At 45.8% G+C, this 26,873-nt stretch overlaps 1 protein-coding gene across 1 annotated transcript in view; it reads left to right on the top strand.

The window, feature by feature from the left end:
- Notch2 (notch receptor 2) overlaps nucleotides 1-24,202 on the top strand; it is a 132,162-nt gene extending 107,960 nt beyond the window's left edge. Inside the window, exons 22-34 of the mRNA XM_027393764.2 lie at nucleotides 1,212-1,344; nucleotides 6,397-6,633; nucleotides 7,564-7,676; nucleotides 8,340-8,845; nucleotides 10,313-10,660; nucleotides 11,499-11,641; nucleotides 11,762-11,972; nucleotides 12,709-12,805; nucleotides 14,499-14,664; nucleotides 16,595-16,896; nucleotides 18,015-18,162; nucleotides 18,812-18,909; nucleotides 19,849-24,202. Of these exons, the coding sequence (XP_027249565.2) occupies nucleotides 1,212-1,344; nucleotides 6,397-6,633; nucleotides 7,564-7,676; nucleotides 8,340-8,845; nucleotides 10,313-10,660; nucleotides 11,499-11,641; nucleotides 11,762-11,972; nucleotides 12,709-12,805; nucleotides 14,499-14,664; nucleotides 16,595-16,896; nucleotides 18,015-18,162; nucleotides 18,812-18,909; nucleotides 19,849-21,237 (3,891 nt within the window). The 3' untranslated portion in view covers nucleotides 21,238-24,202. The remainder of the gene's footprint in view (nucleotides 1-1,211; nucleotides 1,345-6,396; nucleotides 6,634-7,563; nucleotides 7,677-8,339; nucleotides 8,846-10,312; nucleotides 10,661-11,498; nucleotides 11,642-11,761; nucleotides 11,973-12,708; nucleotides 12,806-14,498; nucleotides 14,665-16,594; nucleotides 16,897-18,014; nucleotides 18,163-18,811; nucleotides 18,910-19,848) is intronic.
- Nucleotides 24,203-26,873: the final 2,671 nt, after the last annotated feature.

The following is a 26,873-nucleotide window of genomic DNA, read 5'->3' as shown; positions in this document are numbered from 1 at the left end:
CTGTTTTATTTTCAGCCCCGAAATTCACATAGCTCTGGTAAAATGTTTGCATAGAGGCCTTTTTAACAGGCTTGCTCTCTATGTTGGCATCCTGCAGGCTCACCTAATACAGCTGTGCCTGGTACTTCCTGAAGAGCAGGACAGTTCATCAGTCAAATAATAATTCTGTCAAACAAAACAATGTGGCCTCACCTAGCATGCCACAGCGCTGTGCTCTGTGCTGCCATGTGTGATGATGTTTAAGTATGTATCTGTTCTCAATGTCTGGACGGATACAGAGTCAGATGTTAATTAAACACCAGAACGGGAACTTGATACCCACTAGACCACCAAGCAACAACAAAAAGTTATCTCTGCTGCTACCTCTGTGTTTACCTCACAGCAGGCTAGGATCTGTTAGTTCAAAAGCCCAGCCAAGGTCTGTCAGGGCTGAACTCAAACTGTTACATATCTGATTTTTTTTTTAACATAACCCAAATGAGCAGAATTCTAGCTATTTTATGCTGCCTGCCTAGCATAACCTGTAAAATGATACACAGTGTGACTAGATAACATCAGCCCTGGAGTTCAAAGAGCCAGCACTGCCCTGGAGAGCTCACTCACCGGAAGACTGGTGCTGCTGGGCCACTGAGTGTCACCACCTAGAGTCCTAAGATCCCTCTGTGGTGCCCCCTCTTCAGAAGTTTGCTTCTTCTCCCCCTTCTCTGGGTAGTCTTATGCTATGAGGGACATCCTCTGCATACGAAGTTGGCATAGTGGTGCCTAAGTGAAACTTCCCACAGTTGTGTTTTTCCTTATCAATTCTGGGTTTCTTCCAACCCTGCCATCATCCATCATCTACAGCCACTCAGTGTCATCTTTTTCTGCCCCTGCCACACAAACATGCAATGGGTGCAGCATCTTTACCCACACATGCTATTTGAATCTTGGGCTACTCATCCCATGTGGAGGGCTGCACAGTATGCACAGGTTTGTTCTGGGGAGTGTCATGGTAATAACCTTAGTACATACAGTTCCTGCCTTCCTTTAAAGCGGCTGGAAGAGTAGTAACTGAATGTGACCCTGCATAAGGATGTATCAGAAAGTGTGATTACAGAGTGATAACAATTGCTTAGTGGGGCAGAAAGCAAAGTCACAGTAACACCGGGATACTCTCAAGTGGTCCTGTGGGCTGTTCCCAGTGGTGACCCTGTGTCCTTTTCCCTTGGCAGTGTGTTCCAGGATATCAGGGTGTCAACTGCGAGTATGAAGTGGACGAGTGTCAGAACCAACCGTGCCAGAATGGGGGCACCTGCATCGACCTTGTGAACCATTTCAAGTGCTCATGCCCACCTGGCACTCGGGGTATGCAGACACCAATGCCCTTTCCCTCGAGGCCAATTCTCTCCATTTTAAATCCATTCTTAGTATTGAAGCAATGTAAAGACTGAGACAATAAACAAACAGGCTAACGCAATCATAGCCACTTAACTCCTTAACTCTTCATCCCCTCTCACTCTCTCACCTTCTGCCAGCCTTTGCTTTGTGTTTTCAGTTCTGTTTGGTTGTTTCTTGGCTTATGTTCTAGGAAACAGAATTTAGAATGGACATAACATTGCAAGAAAATTAGGCTAGCAGGGTTTCTTAGTGCTTCGAGTGAAAACAACTCATAGTCTTTTTTAAAAAGCAGATCCACATGGGCCTGCATTTTAGTTTTTTTAAACTCGCCAAGTCTTGTCTCTGGAAGGTGAGGGAATCAATGAGATGGAAGTGTTTGGCTGCTGTCCCAGGGAGGCCGCCAGAAGGCTATGTTCCTATACTTGCAGTAAGGCCTTGACATGTACCCCTAGACTATGAACGGTACACCGTCCATCTGCTCTGGATACAGCCTCTTCCTCCAGACTGTCTCCTGGAAAGAGCATTGCTTATTTGAAGACACATGAAACAGTGGGAAAAGCCACCAAGAGCAGCTGTAAGTTCAGGTAGCCTCAAACAGAACAGACTTTTAGAGAGCCCCTGTGTTAGCTTAGACTTTTGTGACTGCATTTTGACAACTTCTTCTGAGAGATCAAATCTGGCTAAATTAATATAGAATACTCCACTAAGAGATAGTTAGTGCAGAGTGGGGCTGAAGGGAAGCAAGAGTCTGCCTATAGCTGTTATAAAAATTTGTTACATGATGAGGAGGGTTATTCCCTAGTCTAGAAATAAGAAATTCCATGGCTGAAAGAGTTGAGTCAGGTCCAGCTCATTACTGGTTCACCCCTTCATATTCACTCTTTGTCCATCCATCCATCCATCCATTTTTTGAGAAGGCATTTTTGTCACGTTTTTGTTTGGATACATAAGATATGAACCAAATTGGTTCTCTGTTTTCATTGGGAGGTTTGTGTTCATATTCCCTTGTCCACTTTGCCCTTCTCTTCCTTTAACTTCTTCCCTCCTCTCTTTGTCTCTTTTCCATTCTTCTCCCCTGTCCTCTTCTCACTTTCTCCTCTTCTCCCCTCCAGTCCCTCTCTCTCCCCTCCCTCTCCTTCCCTCTCCTTCTGTCCCTATCCCTTTCCCCCAGGCCCTCTCCTTCCTATCTCTCCCTCTCCTGCCCCTCCTCCCCTCCCCCCTTCTTGTCCCTCCCCCTCTCTCCCTTCTTCTGTCTCCCTACCGCTTCCCCTCCCTCTCTCCTTCTGTCCCTAGAATCCCAGGTCGCCCCAGCTCAGACTTCACTATAGACATGCACAGCCATGCATGGATAGTTAATGCCTTTAAATAATGGCGTTGGTTCGGACAAGCTACAATTCTGGTGGTAGCTAATTATATATATCAAATCTCAGATAACACAATGGTGGTTTTGTTGGAAGATTTTTTTGTTTGCTGTTTGGCACTCAGACTCTGGTAGGTGTTGAGTTGCTGCCTTTCTCTGTTTTTGGACTGTAGCCTCCAAGGCTGCTGCAGGCAAGGTCAGGGTGATATACAGAGCTGTACAGAGGTTTTCACTCAGTCTGGAAGTGACACACATAATTTTCCTTAGAGGTGTGTGTCAGAACCACTCACTAGTATTCTTCCATGGTCCATGGAGGCTAGGAACATAGGAAAGGGCATAGGTTTTATGCTGTACCACAGACTTTGTTAGTTAGACACATTCAGTCCCAGGACAGAACATTTTCTGAGACGATAAAAGTTTTATCTTTCTAAGTACTCCTTCCTTCCTTCCTTCCTTCCTTCCTTCCTTCCTTCCTTCCTTCCTTCCTTCTTTCCTTCAATTCTCTCTTTCCTTCCTTCTTCCTCTTCTTTGTTTTGTTTTGTTTGTTTTTTGAGACAGTCTTTCTATGAAGCTCTGATTGTCCTGGAACTCGCTCTGTAGACTCACAGAGATCCACCTGCCTCTACCTCTGCCTCCTATAGTGCTGGGTCTAAAAGCATGCACCACCATACCTAGCTCCTAAATACGTCTTAATGGCAGCTTAGAATAATAATTCAGTATATTCTGACTTTTTCTGGCCCAGCTCCTCAAATGTGTCATCTCACTGATTTTTACTGCTGTGGTCTTCACTGAGAACTTGGCTGTTATTCTTATTGATGGTCTCTCATACCTGGCTTTCCTTTGCCATGTTTCCAAGATTGGTTTCCAACATTGTTATAGCGTGTGGATCTCTTTCAGTGTATCCGCTTGCCTGTTGGATTTACCCTTGCACTTGTGTGGGTCCCTGGAGCAGTGTGTGTTTATTCTGTCTTTACCTATCTGGCCATCTGTGACTGTTCCAGGAGACTCTGGAGTTCTGTCACACTGTAGTGAGAGTTACCACAGTTACCCCAAGGGTAGGATGTCGGTCTGTGTACACCTCCAGTTCCCCAGTGCACAGGCTAACTGGAACACTTCTGTCATCCCTACTCTTTGCAGCAAACTAAGAATGAGGTCATTCTCACTGATAATCTGTATATTTTGATAGTTCCATCCACATGGGAAGGGAGACTTTATGCTGATTTTACTCATGGCACCAGATATCAAATATCCTATGAGACTGGGAACACATACTGGCTTTGTTTGCTTCCACTTTCTGGTGTCCAGTTTAATCTGTCAATAGAGAAGGTAATGTATGCATGTAGACATGGATAAATATGTCCACACATGCATAGAAAAACATGCAGTAAAAGACACTCCCACCATGTTCCTCTCCCCCACCACTGTGTTCTTCCTCTTCCATATTCAAGCAGTCAGCACTTTTAGATTCTTGTGTGTCTCTCTAGAGGTTTTAACTTTTTTTTTTTAAGATTTATTTTTTTTATGTATACAGTATTCTGTCTGCATGTATGCCTGCAAATCAAAAGAGGGCATCAGGTCTTATTACAGATAGTTGTGAGCCACGATGTGGTTGCTGGAAACTGAACTCAGAAAGAGCAGCCAGTGTGCTTTTAACCCCTCTCTAGAGCCCCTTTCTAGAGATTTTAAAAGACTATCCTTCAAAATTGCTGTAAGTGTATAGGAGCCAAATGCAAAGATAGTTTTTATGTCCTCCACTTTTAGCTCTGAAGATGTATTAGAGACATTGTTTTTCTCTTGACTGATTTACTTAATTGGAATATTTTCACATCCCAGTAGGGAACTTCTTTAGCAGTTTTTCATAGCCTCAGAATTCCCCATTATGACATTATATATTGTGTTTAACTGGTCTTCTGGTGATGGACACTGGGATTTTTGCATACATAGAAGTGCACTCTGCAGAATACATTTTCAGAAAGAGTTGCTTCTTGGGCTGTCACAGAGTTGTCATTTAAGTGGCAGTGCCGGTTTTCGGCTCTTTAGCATGCCACCTTCCTCTTTATGCAGTCGAAGATCTATCTTATTCAAAAGTTTGTTTTCTCCCTGAGATTTGCCCCTCCCCTCTTTCCCTGTTACATTATATTGTTGGTTCTTAATATTTTGTAGAAATTTCTCTTTGGTAAATGATACAGATATTTTCCCAATATACTTACATTTTAATCTTTCAGATGCCTTTGTGGTGATTTTTTTTTTAATACAGATTATTTCTGATCACATTGACTTTATCCATCTTTTTTATGGCTGTTTGCATTTGAGTAGTAGTAGGTATTATCCTCCATGTTCCAATATTATTATTTTCTGTCTTTTCATTCTGTACTGGAATCCTGATGTACCTTTCCCATGTGAGTGTGGAATGGTTGATGTTTTCTACAATGATTTGAGATGGAACTTTTGTTTGTTTGTTTTTCGAGCAAAGGTTTCTCTATAGCTCTGGCTGTCTTGGAAATCTCTGTAGACCAGGCTGGCCTCTAACTTGCAGAGATCTGCCTGCCCCTGCCTCCTGAGTACTGGGATTAAAGGCATACTCCACCAACTCCCAGCTGAGATGGAACTTTTTATCAAATTCTAAGTTCCTGTGTGTATTTAGGTGTTGTTATCCTGTTTATTAATTCATGAGAAACTTTGTTTGAATTGTGAAGGAATCTTCTTCATGCTTTCCTGGCTATGATTTATTTTTCAATATAACTTTAGAATCTGTCTGTCATTTAAAAATATTGCTGGTATCTTTTTGAATTCACATTACATTTCTGAATTAATAGAGTAAATACATCTTTATCATGAACAGTCCCATGATCACATCATGTATGTTTTCCTTTTATTCTAGTCTCCTCTCTGTGTCCTTCACACAACTTGCAAGGTAGCACATCTTATTAACACGGTCATTTTGCCCTTTGAAATTGCTAGTGACAATGAGACATAGCTTACATTTCTTTCCCTTTTTATATCTAGCTTCTTTTAAAGTATATTAAAATGCTAGTGGCCAGGATATGGAAGTACTTTCATTTTTAACCTTTTCAAATTATTTTGTGAAATAGTCACTGATTTTGTTCTTTCTAAAAATGTTTATGACTACCTTAACTAGATGGCTTATATATATTTTCAATGCACTGTCTAGCTAGAGTAATCTTCACATTCTTAACCATCAGTGCACTTATCATCTTTTAAAGAGAAAAATCAATGTTTATAAAGCATACAATATTGCTCAAAATCTAATTCCAGTGTCACCTATGTGTTAACTAGAGTACTCCCTGTTTTGAACTGTTTTCACATTTTCATTGGCATTGACAAATGATGAAAACCTCACAGGGTGCCTCCTGAGCTTTAGTTGTCATGTTCCTGAGATGGGACATTCTTTCTTGCTGCTCTGGATCCAATGGAGAACACTCGGAGCCTCGGTGTGCATCCTCTCCTCGTGTTGCTCACCAGGAAAAGGTGGCTGGCTGGCATGGACTAAGAGTATTGTTTGCCCAACTTCAGAGGTCCCACCATGGACTTTGGAACACTATCTAGTTAATATTTAAAGCCCCACAAGGGCCATTATTGCTAAAGGTGGGCTCAAGAGGTTTTCATAATTCTGTATCTACCTTTCTTCTCTGCCACAGGCCTGCTTTGTGAAGAAAACATTGATGACTGTGCTGGGGGCCCCCACTGCCTTAATGGTGGCCAGTGTGTGGACCGGATTGGAGGCTACAGTTGTCGCTGTTTGCCTGGCTTTGCTGGGGAGCGGTGTGAGGGGGACATCAACGAGTGCCTGTCCAATCCCTGCAGCTCGGAGGGCAGCCTGGACTGCATTCAGCTCACCAATGACTACCTGTGTGTCTGCCGCAGCGCCTTCACCGGTGAGAACCTCTCAGCCCCCACTAGTCTGATGTTCAGGAGGCTTGGGTGAGGACACCATTCCCTGTATGCCTCCTACAGCAAGCAAGACCAACTTAGGTCAAGGCCCCAGCCCCACTGTGTATTAAGTCTGTCGCTATGGGCATTGTGACCAGGCTTATCTTTATCTTTGCTTTTTCTGAGACTCCTCTGTGGTGTATGGATTGTATCATGCTATGGCAAGAATATGAAAAATAATATGTTGGGGTGGTTGGGTAAATTAACATTTTTCAATTGAGATAAAGTAAACAAGGCATAAAATCTGCCATCTTTACCATTTTAAGCCTACTGTGAAGGAGCGTTGAGCACACTCACACTGCAGTGACTGTGTAGCATTGAGCACACTCACACTGCAGTGACTGTGTAGCATTGGGCACACTCACACTGCAGTGACTGTGCAGCATTGAGCACACACAAAGGCAAAGTAACCAAGAAGAGAGGAAACTTCTCTGTAAAGCCCCTCTCTGGTTAGATGTGTGCATTGGCTGATGTCGTTGCTTCTGTGAAGTGGGCATGAGCAAAATGCCCTTGGCAATATCCCTCAATTTAAATGCTAAACCTGAGGGTAACTTCCCTTTGTCTGAGGAGGTTTTAGTTTTTGTTTTTATTGGAATCCATGTCACTTTTCTGTCTGTCCCTTTGGTATCTATCTGGAATGGGTAATCCTTGTGTGCTTGCTGCCTTGGCAAGACAGTCGAGGGACTGGTGAGCAGTGATGGGTCCTTTGTGTTGAGTGTCCTCTGAGTGTCCTCTAGAAGTCCGGTCAGCTGAGAGCTGGCCTACCCCTCCTCCTGCTGTGTGAGAGGCTGGCCCCCATTCCAGTAGAGTACTGTTTTGTGTCTCTGAGTTGTTATTTCCACCTTTTAAAACTGCTGCTTATTTTCTGTCCTAAGGCCGTCACTGTGAAACTTTCCTGGATGTGTGTCCCCAGAAGCCTTGCCTGAACGGAGGGACTTGTGCTGTGGCTAGCAACATGCCCGATGGCTTCATTTGTCATTGTCCCCCAGTAAGTGGCCTGCTGCTGGTGTAAGGGATGTGCCCTCTTCCATATGCTCTATGGAGCTGAGATGGAGTTCCCATTAAAGCCCCCGAGAGGGTATTAGGGTGTTAGTGCCATGAAGATGGTCTGGGTCTTCCCAGTGTTCAGTTGTTCCAGCACTCGCTGAAACTAAGCTTCCCAGGTGTGTCTATCAGCCTTCAGAGCCTTAAGGGGAAGTCACAAGTGGTGTGATGTCCCCTTGAAATGGAGCCAGCGCCGCTGGCTACCCAGTCTTGCGCTGCTGCACGTGCTGGGAGAAATGCTGTTCTGTTTCTATTCTTTAGCAGCGACCATTGGAGAGTAAGTGCCTTCTCAAACTATGAGGAAGTTTGATTTTAACCCTCCACTGTGCGGACACCTTTGCTGCTACCAAAGGCTAGAAGTTCCCCTACACAAAAAGCTGTGTAGGGGGCGATACCTAGAGGACACCTGTCTCACAATGACCTTAAAGTGAGAGCATGCCACATTTGTCCCATGGGGCCTTCAGCCCTTACCTGTTGGCTGATTTGAAGGTTATTTCTAGAACATCTTAATCGTGTGTCCAGTCTTCATCTCCCTAGGAGTGTAGGGGAGAGGGAGGTGAGCTCTGAAACCCATCTGCCATTCTCATTTCCTTACTACCTCTTACAGGGGTTCTCCGGGGCAAGATGCCAAAGCAGCTGTGGACAAGTGAAGTGTCGGAGAGGGGAGCAGTGTGTACACACTGCCTCGGGACCCCGCTGCTTCTGCCCTAATCCTAAGGACTGTGAGTCAGGTTGTGCCAGTAGCCCCTGCCAGCACGGTGGAACCTGCCATCCTCAGCGTCAGCCTCCTTATTATTCTTGCCGCTGCTCTCCACCATTCTGGGGCAGCCATTGTGAGCTGTTCACAGTCCCCACCAGTACCCCTCCTGCTACCTGTCTGAGTCAGTACTGTGCTGACAAGGCTCGGGATGGCATCTGTGATGAGGCCTGCAACAGTCACGCCTGCCAGTGGGACGGAGGTGACTGTTCCCTCACTATGAAGAACCCCTGGGCCAACTGCACTTCCTCACTTCCCTGCTGGGATTACATCAACAATCAGTGTGATGAGCTGTGCAACACTGCAGAGTGCCTGTTTGACAACTTTGAATGCCAGAGGAATAGCAAGACCTGCAAGTAAGAGCTCCGGACCTTCAGCAGCCGAGGGGGGCTGTCACTAACACACTCAGTCTCCTGTCCTTGCTCTAACCACTCCAGTGCTGCGGCTCCAGCCGCCTCTGCTTTTCAGATGGTGCCAGCCCTGTCCCATCGCACGCTGCCCTGTTTTTTCTTGCTGACAGAGGGCCGGGACTGCTCACTGCATAACCATCCCCTCTCTCTGCCTCTCTCTGCCTTCTCACCTGCTGCTCTTGCGACCTCCTGGGGGAAATAACCTTGGCAGTGGCATTGCCACTTTCAGGCAGCCTCCAGCCTAGCCTGCTGCAGGATGGATGGACAGGTCTGTACCACTCTCTTTGCTCATTCCTTTCCTTAAGACTAGTTTTCCCTGTCTGATTAGGGAGCATGAGCTAAGGCCTCTTAGGCCTCCTGGTCATCAGTGTTGCAGATATGGTCTATATGGTACCTTTTCTATTCATCATTGTACTTAACTCCAAGTGCTTCGCAACAGCTTTGTGAGGCATTGTTAATGCTCTTCCCTAGAAGGTTAAAGAATTTGCCAGAATATACATAGCTGTTTGAGTCACCTACTCTGTTGAGCAGATGGCAAGTTCTACCAAGTGGTACAAATAGCAAGGTGTTGGGGTGGGCGAAGAAAGGAGTGTAGAGGGCTAGTTAATGCCTCTTTTACTGTGGAGTTCTGATCCCTTACCCTGATGTTGCGGTGGCGGTTGTACACATGTACGTGTGTGTGTGTGTGTGTGTGTGTGTGTGTGTGTGTGTGTGTGTGTGTGTGTGTGTGTGTGTGTGTGTGTGTGTTGAAGCAGGGTCTCATGCAGCGCAGGCTAGCTTTAAATTCCTGAGTCTTGAACTCCTAATCCTCCTATTTCTACCTTCCCAAGTGCTAGGATTACAGGCATGCACCACCACACCAGATTTTTCTTGACATTTGGAGGAGGGTAGATGACGTAGATCTCGTCCTGTATGAACATCTCCCTGCCTCTTACCACCTGTAATTGTCTCACTCCTGAGTGAGAAAGAATACACTCCTCTGCATAGCACTGAGATAGTTCAGGGTGTGGAGCAAGCTCGGACACCTTTGACTTCTAGAACCCTTCGCTGCCTTACTAAGTTCATGAAGGAGAAGGAAGTCTGAGCCAAGTTGATTTTGGCTTCAGATACACATTCTTAGCCAAAGTTCTGCCCATAGTATTATTGGCTGAGTGGGACCCACTGAACATATCAGGATGATGTTTATTATATTATTCCTCATTCAGGAGGTACAAAGTAATGTTGAGTGACAGAGCCGTGGAGCTCACAGTGTTGGGATACATGATTCATGGAAAGTTTCTCTGGGTATTGGGGTCCCCGAAAATGAGCCAGAAAGATGGGTAGGAAAGTCTAACAGTCATTTCAAATGGAAAGCTAAGTGGAGTCCCAATGTATTTTGAGCTCCTTTCCCTGTCCCTTCTCTCCCCTAACTAGGTATGACAAATACTGTGCAGACCACTTCAAAGACAACCGCTGTGACCAGGGATGCAACACCGAGGAGTGTGGCTGGGATGGGCTGGACTGTGCTGCGGACCAACCAGAGAACCTGGCAGAGGGCACCCTGGTCATTGTGGTGCTCCTGCCCCCTGAACAGCTGCTTCAGGATTCTCGAAGCTTCTTGAGGGCACTGGGTACCCTGCTCCACACCAACTTACGCATTAAACGAGACCCTCAGGGTGCCCTCATGGTGTACCCCTACTACGGGGACAAGCCAGCTGCCTCAAAGAAGCAGAGGATGTCACGCAGGTCTCTTCCTGATGAGCAGGAGCAGGAGATGGTAGGGTAGGTTTGAGTCTCTGAACTTAGAAATGCCTGAAGGACCATTGCTTCCAAATGATGCATAAAGCTGAGCACCTTGACCCATAGCACAAATACTCAGCCCACCAAAACGGAATGTTTAAATAGAATCCTCCTCCATTAAAGACAAACATCCATTTTGCCATTTATATGTAAGGATAGAGATCTGCCTTGATTGGGGAGTCCTGAAGGATAAGCTAGAGCAAGTAAAAGGTGGGTGTTGGAAAGGACTCTTACATTCTGGGATTCGAAATCTTTTTCCAAGAGTTGCCTCAGAACCTTTATTCATAATGTGTCATTTGAATTCATAACTGCCTCACCCTCAAGACCCTTTGTATACGTGCTCACCAAGAGCGGTGATCCAGTTGTTCTGTCATTCATGTCCCACTATCGGTTGATATTCTGTAATATTTAGCCCTCTGCTTGCTATGAGTACTGACACTTAGGAGCGTGTGGGCCCAGACATGTAGAGGCATGTTTTTAGTGAAGCACTGCACAGGCGAGGCTGGGGGAGGGTGAGATCACTAGACCTGTAAGAGGCGAGCTCTGCACACCAGCTATCCCCCAGCTATTTGTTAGGTGTCACCCCATCAGAAGGCTTATGTCAGCCAGACTACAGGATGTGAGCTCTCCTGAGTGGGAATCCATGTTCAGCATCTGAAAGAGCCTAGTTCCTGCCTTCTCTCTCCTGGGGGCAGAAAGATTGATGCCAATGGGATGGGGGGGGGCGGCACGTGAGCTTTTCTAACTGAGCCTTCCAGACCTGACCCTTCTTTTCTTCCCGCCATTCCCCCTTTTCCTCTCCTTTTTTGTCACCCCAAAGCTCAAAGGTGTTTCTGGAAATAGACAATCGACAGTGTGTCCAAGACTCAGACCAGTGCTTCAAGAACACAGATGGGGCAGCTGCTCTCCTGGCTTCTCATGCCATCCAAGGAACCTTGTCCTACCCTCTGGTGTCTGTCATCAGTAAGTAGCATTGGTTTTGAAGGGAAAAAGGCTGGGAAAGGCCCTCCCTGGGGCTCACCCTTGCTGATACTAAGAGGTTAGCGTCTCTACAGCTGAACTTCCCTATCTCTGAACTTCCAGGTGAATTTGAGGCTCCAAAAAGCACCCCTCTTCTTTATCTACTTGCGGTTGCTATTGTCATTATCCTGTTCATCATCCTGCTGGGGGTGATCATGGCCAAACGAAAGCGCAAGCATGGCTTCCTCTGGCTGCCTGAAGGTTTCACCCTTCGCCGAGACTCCAGCAACCACAAGCGCCGTGAACCTGTGGGCCAGGATGCTGTGGGGCTAAAGTAAGAGGGTTTGCCACTGAGCCACCTTTCACAGGGACAAGCCCAGAGGAGCAGAAAGGCGCACCTTACTAAATCCTAATTTCAAATCCTCTGCCTTCAGTCCCCCTGACCACATCTCCTATGGCTTGTCTACATCTCTGAGCACAGCTGCGTCTGTACTACGCACACATGTTACAGTGGTGCTCAGCCTGAGTTGGAGGAAACTTTTGTTGTTAGTGAGCCAGCAAAGGGCGAATGCTCGGAAATGTCACAGCAGATATTGCTCACCAAGGCTGCTAAGATGGGCTCAGGAGGCAAAAAGTGCACATTGGAAGCTTTGATGACCTGAGTTTGGTCCTTGCTGGTCCTACATGGTGGGAGGATAGACCCCCCATGACAACTCCAAGTTGTCCTCTGAATGTGTAATATGATTACAGGGGCTGGAGACATACCTCAGGAGTCAAGAACATGAACTGACCCACTTTGGGTGGCTTACAACCCTTGTAACTCCAGCTCCAGGTGGGGCTAACCCCTTTGGTTTCTGCAGACACCTGAACTCACATGCTTAGATACACACAGAGACATATTCATGTAATTTTAAAACATAGTAATGTAATCTTTAAAAAGGACTGCACATCCCATCCTGTTGGGCCATGCCAGAGGATAGCCTGGGCATATGTTGTTGGTACAATGTTGAAAGCTACTATATTTGTTCAGCCATAACCTCTGCTCTTGTTTTCCCCTGAATTATCATCAGAAATCTCTCAGTGCAAGTGTCAGAGGCTAACCTGATTGGTTCTGGGACAAGTGAACATTGGGTTGATGATGAAGGACCCCAGCCAAAGAAAGCCAAGGTAAGCTGTCCAGACAAAGCCCTGTTGCTAGCCATCATGGAACCACATTCCACATTTATCTGTTTCCCAGACAGTGGCTTTCCTAGACCCCCATGAATATCAGGACCTTTGGAGTATTGATAGTGTTGGTTGCCCTTGTATATTCTTCAAGAAGACCTTTTAAAAATAGTAAAGCTAGCCTGCCTTCTGGCCCAGGTGTCATGCTCATGTTTGTTGAGTCAGGACTGGTGGGCGAGTGTTCACGGTTCCCTTATGGATACATCTCTGACATTTCTATAAGAAGAGATGAGATTTCACAGTGAAGAAAGCCAACGCTAACACCATTAATTTCTCAGGAGGTAACTGAGCATGACAGTTAGGAACATCGCTTTAAACCAGGTGTGGTCCCAGCAATCTGGAGACTGAGGCAGGGGAATCTCAAGTTTGAGGCCAGTCTGAGCTACCTCCAAAACTAAACAAAACAAACAAATGAAAACATTGCTCTAGTCACCCTGAAAGCATGTCCAAGTAACATTCTACAAACCAAGAAGGTTGTATTTAGGGCTCTATATGCATTCAACAAGAGCTAATGAAAAAAAAAAAAGAAGAGGCCTGAATTTGAAAGACAGCAAGGAGGGACATATGGGAGGCTTGGAGGGAGAAAGAAGAAGGGGAAAATGGCGTGATTATATTATAATCTCAAAAAAATTAAAGAAGTAGCAACAACAAAAAACATTGTTCTCATCAGTCAGAATGAGTTCAGAATCAAAAGCCTGCTATTTTATGGTGGTTACTTAAAACCTCTTTGTATTTAATGTTCCTTGTTTATAAAATAGTAATAATAATAATAATAATAATAATAATAGTTTCCTTTCTGAGCTGTTGTGAGGAATCAGACCAGCAGTTACTAGAATGCCTCTTGCCTGTTTCCTCTTACAAAGCATTCAGGAAAGCACAGATGCTTTTAAATTCACGTGGTTATTTCTCCTCGTCCTCCCTCAATGCGTGCTCTGGACCAGGTACTGTGTCAGTGCAGATAGGCAACCTTGAGCGAGGTTTATTCTCTCTTCTCAAGAACCTTCCAGTTGAAAGAAAAGCAAAATATTGCATGCTTTCTCTCACATTAATCTGTATTTAACTAGATAGGGCAGGAAAAACCTACACAAGGGGGCTTGTTTGGAAGGAGGCAAGGAAATGGGTGTGGGGTAAATATATCAGCAAGGTATAATGATATGTTTGCAAAGACCCAATATTTTGTACACTTAGTTTAAAATTTTTTAAAGAAAGATGACTTACAGTCTGCTGGTGTTTGAGAGCCATGTAACCAGATGCCACATGGTCAGCGGAGTGAAGAGGAACGGAACTTTTTCAGTCCAACAAGAATTAAAATTTAACCGAAAGTCAGAGGAGACCGTTGTAGGCAGAGAGAAGAAGCAGACAAAGACCCAGAAATGAGAATATGATGCTAGAAGTAGCAGATTAGGGCTGGAGCCTAGAGTTTGGGATGGGGTACAGGAGAGCTATCTAGATGCACAGACGTGACTGGAAACCACAACTGCCAGTGGTGGGAAGCCACAGTAGTTAGTGACACAGGATGACAGGGAATACAGAGTGGAGGTTAAAAGAGGTGGCGAGAGCCTGCCACTTCTCAGCCCCCGCCAGCAGCTTGTGGAGGGCTCGGGTTAATGACAGACAACTGTTTTTCCCAATCCAGGCTGAAGATGAGGCTTTGCTGTCAGAAGAGGACCCCATTGATCGACGCCCGTGGACACAGCAGCACCTTGAAGCTGCAGACATCCGCCGGACTCCATCGCTGGCACTCACTCCTCCTCAGGCAGAGCAGGAGGTGGCTGTGCTAGACGTGAATGTCCGAGGCCCAGGTCAGTGCTTTAATTCTGCCTGGTTGTTTAGCATTTCTCCACCTGGCCAGGTGCCCCTGCCAACTCCACAGACACTAAATGAGCTTGAGGAAACGTGTGTAAGAAATACAGCCACAAGGAAATTATGAACCTGGGGATAATGAGGCTGATTGCTCAGTGAGCACTCAGTGCCACAAAAGCCTGACCACCCGAGTTCAAGCCTCGGAATCCATGTAGAAGTCAGACAGAGTTGTCCTCGGGCCTCCACGTGCATGTTATGGCATATGCACACACGACACACACACATCATTCTCATACATGGGCTATGGTCATGCGCATATGTACACATCATACACATACAACAAAATAAATATTTAAGTATTTTTAAATTATGGGCTAGAAAGAGGGCTCGGTGGTTAAGAGCATTGGCTGCTCTTACCGAGGACCTGGATTCAGTTCTCAGCACCCACATAGTGGCTCACAACCATCTGGAACTCCAGTTCCAGAGGATTCAACACCATTTTCTGGCATGCATGAGCACTATATATACATGGTGTAAAAATACATGTAGACAAAACACTCATACGCATTAAATAAATAAATCCTTAATTTTTTAATTAAAAATGCAGATTTCAAAGAAAGGAAAGGATTTGGCATTGCTTTACATACAATATACTGAGGATAAGCAGGCTAATTAAGTGAATTAGATTTTAGGGGGAATAGAAAAATAGTGTCTGGTATATAAGTCATATATGCCATCCTATAGTCTTCATCCAGCAGCTGGTAGAAGTAGAAGCAGACACCCATAACTAATCAATGAACTGAACTGGAATCCAGTTGCAGAGAAGGATGAGCAAAGAGGTCCAGTCCAGGCTGGTGAAACCCACAGAAATAGCTGACCTGAACAACGGGGAGCTCTTGGTCCCTAGACTGATATCTGGGAAACCAGCATGGGACTGATCCAGACCCCAGGAACATGGGTTTCAGTGAGGAGACCTCGGAAATCTACAGGACTTCCTGTAGTAGTTTAGTATTTATCCCTAGCATAGGTGTGGACTTTGGGAGCCCATTCCACATAGAGAGATACTCCCTGAGCCAAGACACACGGGGATGGGCCTAGGCCCTATCCCAAAGGACGCGATAGACTCTGATGACACCCTATGGAAGGCCTCACCGTCCCTGGGGAGCAGAAAGGATATGTGATAGATAGGGTTTTAGTTGGGGGGGGGGTGGTGATAGGGGAAGGAGAGGGAACTGGGATCGACATGTAAAACAATCTTGTTTATAATTCCAGTTTTTAAAAAAAGAAAAAATAAGGGATAAAAAGGACTTTAGCAAAACCAGAAAAGTAAAAAAGGAAAGAAAAATAGTATCTGTTTTAGTCACTCTTCTGTTGCTGTGAAGAGACATTGTGACCAAAGCAAAGTAGTTAAGAGCTACATCGTGACATGCAGGCAGGGAGAGAGAGACAAACACAGATCAGAGACAGAGAGACTAAGCCTGGCATGGGCTTTTGAAACCCCAAAGCCCACCCCTAGTGACATACCTCCTCCAACAAGAGCACACCCATAGTCCTTCTAAAATAATACCACCTCCTGGGGGCCATTCTTATTCAAACCACCACAGTATCCCACAGTAGAGTGCAGAGAACTACTGTAGTTCCTGTCTTAGGCACAGAGGTTTATTTATATTGTCTATTTACAATGCTGTCTCGTTAAATCATCACACCACTTAAACTCAAAAGCTTGTTCAGCATAAGGAAGAGCCCCAGATCCGAAGGTGGCTACTTTCTCACTCTTCAGATGACTGCTATGGCCATGTACAACCTGTCACAGCTACTATAAGCATAGGGAACTCACTTCCCATAGCATGATGGGGTTCAGCTGAACTGTTCCAGTAATGGGTTAATTTCCTTCTCTTTGAACACATTTGGAACTTTGCCTTCCTGCAGATGGGTGTACCCCACTGATGCTGGCTTCTCTCCGAGGAGGCAGCTCAGATCTAAGCGATGAAGATGAAGACGCAGAGGACTCTTCTGCCAACATCATCACGGACTTGGTCTACCAGGGCGCCAGCCTTCAGGCACAGACAGATAGGACTGGTGAGATGGCCCTGCACCTTGCAGCCCGTTACTCACGGGCTGATGCCGCCAAACGCCTCCTGGATGCTGGTGCAGATGCCAATGCCCAGGACAACATGGGCCGCTGCCCTCTTCATGCTGCTGTTGCCGCAGATGCCCAAGGCGTCTTCCAGGTGAAGAGCTTAGGAGTTGGTTTAAACACGAAGCATAAGGTGGCCCTGGGTAAAGTGCTGACATTAATGGGGCTTATGCTTCCAGAGGATTAGAATCCACGATGGTGGAAGGAAGAGCAGAGAGCACACCCCTTGAACTGCAAACAGAAGGTGGAGAGCAACTGGGAATGGCACAAGTCTTTTTCAAAACCTGCCCCCATGACATAATTCCTCCAGCAAGGCTACACCTCCTAATCCTTCCCCAATGGCCACCAACTGGGGTCCAAATAATGAAATGCCCCTGAGACTTACTGGAGACATCTCATTCACACCACCACAAAGCTCTGCCACCAATCCTGAAACCCCTAGTTCAGTCCCTAGGATCCACAGAGTAAAATAAGAGAACTGATTTGATTCCTGCAGGTTGACCTCTGACCTCTATGTGTGTACCATAGCACAAACATGCCTGCAACACACACTAAATAAGATAATTTTTATAGGCCTGTAATGTTTTCACTTTGCTAAAACACTTACTGTCTCATTGAATTCATTCAGAAGTCAGTTAATGCTTGATAGAAAAGGGAGGAAAGCCAGCTGACCTACTTTGAACAGCCAGAGAGTGATTCATTCAGCAGCAGGGTTCTGAATCTTGCTCAGCAATATTTTGATATACAAAGAAGCCTCAAAGATGCACAGGTCAGATGGAAGCAGTAACTGGTCCAAATCCTCTCTCTGTAGCTCTGCCTGTCTGTGTTCTACAGCTGATCCCTAACATGAGTTGACAGTGTATTCCTTGATACTCTGTTATTTTAACCTAATGAGGAAGTTGGGAATGTTCTGGATGACCTCAGGCTATGCACATGACTGAAGTTGTGATCCTCCACTGCCACCACACACACAGTCCCCTCCCTATAGATACCAGAACATCATCCTGGTGGGCCAGTATGTTCCGATCATCTACCAGTGGTCCATGGCTTTATTCAGCAACTGTGTAATGATTAGATATTATCGTGTCTAGGGAAAGAAGATAATACAATTTTTCCTGCCATCTAGGAACACCCAGGATAGCCTCATTGGAATGCTTCTGTTTCATTCTTTTTCTTCATCTAAGGGACATTTTTTTCTGGCTTCTTTTCTAGATTCTGATCCGCAACCGAGTAACCGATCTAGATGCCAGAATGAATGATGGTACTACGCCCCTGATTCTGGCTGCCCGCCTGGCTGTGGAAGGAATGGTGGCAGAACTGATCAATTGCCAAGCAGATGTGAATGCAGTGGACGATCATGGTAGGGACAAGGACTTGGGTTGGGATTCTTGTCCGCAAAGCACGTCTCTAAGCAAGAGAATTGTTACATGCCCCTGAGAGACCTTTCCCAGATCGGAATCCGTTGGAGGGTCCTTCATTCTCTTGCCCATCATTCATACGGTTTCCCTTCAATCTGTAGGGCTCAAAGAGCTGAGTGGTAGGAGTCCCTAGATTAAGATGAAAAGTTTGGAGGGTTGTTTTGTTTTGGATGAGGGTTTGGGGGCCTCAAAAAAATGTTCATGAAAAGTTTGTGTGGGTTCCTTGCCATAACCACTCTTAATATGGGAGCAGATTCCCTGGGTGGGAGTGGGGGGGGGCAGATTGTGAGATATCCTAACTGTGCAATTGGCGTAAAATGAAATGTTTACCATTTTCAGTATGTGAAGGTTACGCATGTGGAGGACATATATATTAGACACAGGGATCCTTTTACCTAGGGGCTCCCAGCCTGTTCTGGAATATTCTGAGAACAAAGGGAAAAGAAAATACAGCTGTGCTGTCCTGTGAGCTCCCTCAGCCAATGACTTCCTGCTGCTCCCCAGGGAGCTCAAGCCTTCCTTAAAAAGCCAGGGTGTTTTCCTTAGTGCCAGTCTACTCTTCTGTGTACTTATAAAATGTTGCCCCTGCAGGAAAATCTGCCCTCCACTGGGCAGCTGCTGTCAATAACGTGGAGGCGACTCTTTTGCTGTTGAAGAATGGGGCCAACCGAGACATGCAGGACAATAAGGTAGGCACAGAGCCTGGGGCAGCTTTTAGCAGTGTCTTATTTAGGAGGCCACTTATGGAAGGAAGCTTTTTGGCATAGCCAGGTCCAGAGACCCTGAAGAAGAATATGGGGCTTGTTGGGACAGAGTCCCTCCCTGTTGAGTGCTCAGTCATCACGCTGTCCTGAAAAGAACTTGGTGTGACCCCCCTGCCTTTCTCCTTCAACAGTGTCTTCTGTGGGATGCTCTGTCCATGCTCACAACCATTGCCCGCTTTCTCTGTGCAGGTCTTTGTTGTTCTGTCCTTGGAAACCATGGTGTTCTCCCGACCGAGCTGCCTGCCATGATCCCCTCCTTTATCCCTTTTCATTTACTCCTTTTCCTTTATTTTAGTTCTGACTTTCATGTCCTGCCCCCGCTCCTCTCCTGTGTTCTGAATTCTTTGCATACCTTGGTTTCTCCTCTCTTTCTTATCTGTAATCCGATATCCTCTCAGCACTCCATGTGGATAGATAAGCTTGCCTCTCTCAGAGGAATCTCTGGGTGGGAGGCCTGCTTTATCTCAGTGATTGCTGTGTAAGCAGATGATGCTCCTGAGAGCACAGTGAGGCCTTTGGGAGAAATGAGATCTCTGCAGAAATCACAGATACACATTCAGTACATAGGCAGATGTACTGTGTGTCTACAGCATTAACATTTCTAGGGGAAGCACTTAGAAAGCAAATACTAAAGAGATAAAGAATGAAGGTTGGAAACACCATTTTTTTTTAATTCGTTTTACATACCATCCACAGGCCGCCACCCCCCCCCCCTTCCCCGAGAAGTTAGGTAACAGAGCCACATGGATCACCCTGAGAAGGAAAAATAGATGAGATCTCCTGGGTAAATTGGGGGTGGGGGCAGAAATAGAAACATTCTTATATTCTCTAGGTATTAAGATGTGTTCTTGTGTCTTTCTTCAGGAAGAGACACCTTTGTTCCTTGCTGCCCGGGAGGGAAGTTATGAAGCAGCCAAGATCCTGCTAGACCACTTTGCCAATCGGGACATCACAGACCACATGGACCGCCTTCCTCGGGATGTGGCTCGGGATCGCATGCACCATGACATTGTTCGCCTCCTGGACGAGTATAACGTGACTCCAAGCCCTCCAGGGACAGTACTGACATCTGCTCTGTCACCTGTCCTTTGTGGGCCCAATAGGTCTTTCCTCAGTCTGAAGCACACCCCAATGGGTAAGAAGGCTAGACGGCCCAACACCAAGAGCACCATGCCCACGAGCCTGCCGAACCTTGCCAAGGAGGCCAAGGATGTCAAGGGGAATAGGAGAAAGAAGTCTCTGAGTGAGAAGGTCCAGCTGTCGGAGAGCTCAGTGACTTTATCCCCTGTCGATTCTCTCGAGTCTCCCCACACGTATGTTTCTGATGCCACATCCTCTCCCATGATCACGTCCCCTGGAATCTTGCAGGCCTCACCCACCCCTCTGCTGGCTGCTGCTGCCCCCGCTGTCCCAGTGCGGGCCCAGCATGCACCGTCTTTCTCTAACCTTCATGAAATGCAGCCTTTGGCTCCTGGAGCCAGCACTGTGCTTCCCTCAGTCAGCCAGCTGTTATCCCACCACCACATCGTCCCCCCAGGCAGTGGCAGTGCAGGAAGCTTGGGCAGGTTACATCCAGTTACTGTCCCAGCAGACTGGATGAACCGTGTGGAGATGAATGAGACCCAGTACAATGAAATGTTTGGCATGGTCCTGGCTCCTGCTGAGGGAGCCCACCCTGGCATAGCTCCTCAGAGCAGACCACCAGAGGGGAAGCATGTCTCTACCCAGCGGGAGCCCTTGCCCCCCATTGTGACTTTCCAGCTCATCCCAAAAGGCAGCATTGCCCAGGCAGCTGGAGCTCCTCAGACGCAGTCCAACTGCCCTCCAGCTGTTGCAGGCTCCTTGCCCCCTATGTACCAGATCCCAGAGATGGCCCGTTTGCCCGGTGTGGCTTTCCCACCTACCATGATGCCCCAGCAGGAGGGGCAGGTAGCTCAAACCATTGTCCCAACCTATCATCCATTCCCAGCCTCTGTGGGGAAGTACCCCACACCCCCCTCCCAGCACAGCTATGCCTCCTCAAATGCTGCTGAGCGAACCCCCAGTCACGGCGGTCACCTCCAGGGTGAGCATCCCTACCTGACACCATCCCCAGAGTCTCCTGACCAATGGTCAAGCTCTTCCCCCCACTCTGCTTCTGACTGGTCAGATGTGACCACCAGCCCTACTCCTGGAGGTGTAGGAGGAGGTCAGCGGGGGCCTGGAACACACATGTCTGAGCCACCACACAGCAACATGCAGGTTTATGCGTGAAGAGTCTGCCTCAGGCATAGAGATGAAAGTGCTTATCGTACATGCTGCTGAGGAACAAATGAAGGTTATCCGAAGAGAAATGAAGAAACCTCTGTAACCAGCTTTTGGAGGCAGGAGAGAAGATGCTCCCAACTTTCCGACAAGCGAGAGAAGCATCGTATTCATCTTTACTGAATATCTGTGCACTTTTAGAGGCGGACTCAGCTCCTACTAACCTGTGACCATCGGGCGAGATCATGGAGATGCGAGATGAATACAAAGAGGCTCACTCTCTTCTTTTTGGAGAATACGATGGAGGCCTTTTATAGCCAGACATTCTTGCAGCTTGAACATCATTTTAAGCCCTGGGGGCTTCTGTATCCAGGAGGAGATTCTGCTGGGAGTCAGACTGGGAATTGTGCCTGGGATTCTGCCCAGGTCCACCTGTCTTATCTTCTCAACCCTGGAATTGGCCTTGACTTCACTTGGTGCTGTCCTCTCTGCACCTGTCTGTGGTTGATCCCCATCAGTGTGTAATAGGCAAGACTTTTGTGCTTTTAATCATTCCTGCCCTGGAAAACAACTCCAGCCTCTGTCCCCACATGCCCACTACCCCAAAGGAGCCTCACAGGGTTTACTCTGGTTATGGTTCACAGCCTCGGCCTTTGAAGTATGCTTCTATGGAAATGCACACACTGCAGTCTTCATCTTTCATTCCTGAAAGGAAGGAGAAAGCAAGATATTTGGGGGATAGGAGACCCCTTCAGAACCTGCACCTTAATTCTCTTCCCCCGCATGTAGGTGTGGGGCCCCATATGCACTCACCAGGGGGAGGATATAAATTGTTCTTCTGTGTGTTGGCCTATTCAGTATAAACGTGTACTCTAGGAGACCTGGGTACTATGATACTCCCATTGTGTTGTAAAGCAGGAAAAGTAGGAGAATGTTGGAATGACCAAGAGATAAGCTAACTGGCTCAAGAAGCAATTGCCCACCTGCAGGCCCTCCACTGACTGCCACTGTGAAGCACATTCATCCCCAAATTCTGGGACTCATTGATCCAGCAGATGAAGGGACTCTTGGCTGCTGCACTGATCCTCAGAGATTGCCACTTAGGACCGAGCTTGCCTGAGGCTCGGGGGACTCAATGACTGTCACCTTCCTTATGACCAGTTTTCTTCGAGGCCAGAGGCTGGTTTATCCGTTTCCCTCCACACTGTGTGATCTGAGTCATTGGTACACACAGTTCTCAGTAAAGACATGGGATCTGTGTCTGGGTTGCAGAAGTGGAGAATGGACAGTCCCCTGAGCACACGTGATGAAGCAGTCTTTGCTCGTCTTTGCTTCATTTTCTTCTTTCTCTAGAGTCACCTTCAGCTGATGATGGCTGAGACTTGCTCTGCATTGTCCTTGTGTTCAGATTAAGATTGTACCTCATCCAAACCTGCTTCTTGTATTGTGGTCTCAGTGGCCTTTGTCAGATGTAAAACTAGGACGGTGGTTTTCTCCATCTACCCCTTCAGTCAGTTAATAATTGGCCGTGTGGTCATCTCATCACTTCCCCCTGGTGCCGGGATGCCCATGACACAAAAAAAATGAGTTCTGCTGAAGCCTTTGTGTATATTAGTAGGTAGATTACCTGGGGGGGGGGTTGCTTGTTTGTTTGTTTTAGGTTTTGTTGTTGTTGTTGTTTTAGCAATAGTCTTTATTTCTGGAGTAGTTGAAATAAGTGTCCCCCACTCATTTGTCAGTTTGTGAACCCCTGTAGTAACTCTGTGTCTGTTACCATGGTAGTCTATAAAAACAAATGGGGATTTTTTAGTCCCATCCAAGTTCATTCAATCAACAAAAACAATTTGTTCCGTCCTGGTCTATGGCAGATTACATTTGGTCATTTGGTTTTATTCACATGAGGTAACATCATCCTACCAGCCCTTTTCATGGTGTGCAGACATTTTACTGCCCTAAATGGTGACTGTCTCCCCATGGACAGTCCCAGATTAAGAGAGCCTGTGTGTGTATGGACCTCTCTGCCCCCAGCTCTAGTGCCACTGCCTGGGAACAGCCTCTAAGCCAGGCACTGGGTCTGTAATACCCTGGTCCTTCCCCAGACACAACGGAGAACAAATTTGCTGTTTCTCCCTCCAGGATCTCTCAAAGTAGATCTTTAGGGTTTAGGAGGAGGGATGTAGAAGCTGCCATTACAGACAACGGGCTACAGAGATGAGGACAACACTGCCAATTATACGTCTGGCCCATGCTGTAGATGTTAGAACTCTTGACCTATGTAGGTGTTTAGGAAAGGGAGGGGTGCATAACCCCTTTCTCATGGGGTCTGAATCAGAGGTTAGGTTCTTATAGGACATATCCTTTAGTCCATGCATAGACCCCTGTTTTGGATTTATTTTTATTTCCATGAATTCTTCCTTCCTTTGACTTCCACATGCCTTTGAGAATTTTTTTAATTTGTTCTTTTTTTTGTTTTAAGCATTGTTTTCTGACTTATGTGATGGTGGGGGAATTGAAGGAAAGAGACTGAGTTAAAGATTTCAATGAAAGGCTTCAGCACAGGTCTGCCACAGCACTTGATTGAACTTGGTCGCTCGAAAGCCTTGCATAGAAAAGAACCAAAGGTGTAATAAGGTCTGTTAGCGTGTGGTTTCAGAACCTAGACTTGAACCAGCGCCTTGAATGTATGAGGACTATTTGGAAGGACACATGTCTATGTCCTGAGGCCCCCACCCATAACTATTTTGGTACTATGGCAACTTCCTTGTGTACATTTCCCTGAAAAGTGACATTATATCTGTTTGTATGAGAAACTCAGTAACCAGAAAATGACTGCATGCTCCTGACTATAAACATAGGAAGGAAAATGCGTACTGTTTTTACTTTTAAAAATTTTCATTCTACAAGTAGTTTAAGATGAAATTTATATGAAAACATTTTTATCAAAAAATAAAAAAAGGTTCCATGTCAAGGCTCAGTGAAATCATGCTCCACTCTTTTCCGACTCTGGTGCTTTGTTCTACCGTGATCGTCTCATGAGGTCATAGTTGGTGAAAGAAACTTAATTTTCTTCTTCCGGAATCTTAAAAAGCCTGGTACTGGGGTTCTTTTATTTTTCTCGTTTAGTTTGATCGTAAATAAATGCTTCTGAAGGGAAGGTTCCCATTCCCTTTAGTTCAGAACATTATAACATTGAGTCACTTTACACACCTTAACCACAGCTGGTGGCCAGCAGACAAATACTCAGGACCAGGTACCTCCCAGTGAAGTAGAGAATGTTTGCTGAAGCAAGAGTTGGGAATTGGGATAGAAAAATCTACTGATGCATTTATCCAAACCTGATGGTTTATATGGACTTTCATATAGGATATAATATATAGGATTATAAAATAATACTGGAGCACAAATGCATTAACAAGTACATTGATTTTTCAATGAGACATGAGTACTTGGTGGTGATGCAGTTGTGACATCAGTAGCCTCATAGCAACCCTAACATCTAGCTTATTTCCATATTCTATTGTTTTATACATACTTCTAAATCATGTGGGCATTATTTATTTGCAAATAATAATAGGGTTTTTTTTTCCAAATGACTTGATTAAAAACTTTGGGAGTTGCTTTGGTTAAGTAGGTGTCAGGTCTTCACAGTTACTTCCTAAGTATTATAATCATACATAAAACATTGGCCTCCATGTGGGTTTTATATTGGTGTACAGAGAAAACTATTAAGAGCCTCAGGGTGATGCTCCACAGGCTGCTTTCTCAGAGCTGGAGTTGCCTTCTGCAGACTCTTGTGGCACTGAGTCTTGCTCAGAGGACACTTGCTTCCATGGATGTATTCTGAAGGTCACTGGTCTACTGATCTCATCCTGCTCTTGGCACCTATAAGCACTGTAGCCTTGTGCAGGGCTCTAGATGGTAAGACTGGTTACTGGCCATGATCATGTAAGGAAAGGGAGTGAAGAACTGTCTTACTCAAGCATCCGAATAGCTTCACAACCCAAGATCTGGGAACTGGCTCCCAACAGAATGAAGATGAAGAAGAACAGCCTTCTGTAACACCAGCACACTGTCTGCGATATGGGACGTCCGAGATCTGTGAGCTGGTTTCTGCCTCTAGTGTATGCCTCTGCCATGGAAAGGCGAAAGGAGAGAAACAAAATATGATGTTTCTTTTGGTGTCGAATAGTAAACAACTTTAAAGTTGCACACACATTCAAATTAGGATAATTGAAAGTTTATTTACAAAGGAATGAAGCAGATAGAGTGACAGATGATTGTATTCCTAGCACTTGAGAAATGAAAGCAGGAGGAGTCCAAGTGCTCAACTACATAGCAAATTCAAGGCCAGCCAGGCTTACACAAGACCCCCTGACTCTATAAAGGAGGAAGTGTACATGCGTGAGTGTTAGAAGTACCATGGTGAAGGAGGCTCCTAAGAGAGACAAACATGGTCCGCTGGAGAAGGGGAAAGGTCAAGATCCCCTGAGCAAATTGAGAGCAGGGGAAGAGAGGGGAGGGAGCTATGAGAATGAGAAAGGAAGAAGAGCAAGGATGCAGAGGACATGAGGGAGCAGAAAGGTTGAATCAGGGGAAGAATAGAAGAAAGGGTATGTGATAGGGTTTTAGTTGGGGGGGGTGGTAGGGGAGGACAGTAGGGAGAAGGGAACTGGGATTGTCATGTAAAACAATCTTGTTTCTAATTCAAATTTAAAAAAATGATTAAAAAAAGAATGAACAGGGTCAGAACTTCAGGTAGTTTTCAGGATACCATTGAGATGATTTAGTGTGATGACTCTGTCTTGTGTTCTTTCTCATTTGAAAACACATTTACTTTGTTCCTCTTTTGTTTCCATGTATTGATAATAAGAAAAGCTCTTTGTATGCTGTATGTTATGTTATTTATGATATCTCAGAAGAAACACAACAGTCAACCATAAAAAAAAAAGTACAGTGTCAAGCACAGAGACCCCTGGGTGGCATTGGCCAATCTATTTAACCCTCTTGAGTACAAAGAAGTGTAAGCCAAGAGAAGTTACTGGAACCTAGAAGGAAAGCTACATATAACAAACGTTGTGTCAAGGCACACAAGAACCTTCCATACCTCTCAGAGGATATCAAGGAATTAATAACCGGATCTCACTCCCTTTCCCACCCTACCCTGAGAGATTGATAATGGTGCAAGCCCAGAAGTCTGGCCAAAGCTTGAGGGGTGAGGAAAATGGAACTGAAGGTGTAAACCCCTTCCTCAATCATTGGCTCTGATCACATTTTTATAAACTTCCACTGCTAGTCTGTCACGGGTGGTCAGTGTAGAAAACACAAAGTAAGGGGAATTATGTGTTGATAATCCTGACAAAACCACCTTACCTGGCCTGTTCCTGGGTTTTCTTACCATAACCTTGACATTGATCATCCAACCTGGAATCAGTCCGGCAGCATGATAGGTAAACGGTAATTCTTCAAGTCCTACAAACAAGATGAGATGGCTTAGTGGGTAAAGGTGCTTGCCGCCACAACGACACCTGAAGTTCCATCCCAGGGACTCACGTGGTAGAAGAAGAGAACCAACTCCTACAAGTTGTCCCCTGACCTCCATGTGTAAAAAGAAAACATGAAATGAAGAAAATTAGAGGCTCATCTTA

The sequence above is a fragment of the Cricetulus griseus genome (genome assembly GCF_003668045.3).
Source record: "Cricetulus griseus strain 17A/GY chromosome 1 unlocalized genomic scaffold, alternate assembly CriGri-PICRH-1.0 chr1_0, whole genome shotgun sequence".
Taxonomy (NCBI): Eukaryota; Metazoa; Chordata; class Mammalia; order Rodentia; family Cricetidae; genus Cricetulus; species Cricetulus griseus.
The sequence above is the reverse complement of the archived record's forward strand: the minus strand, read 5'-3'. Positions and strand labels throughout refer to the sequence as shown.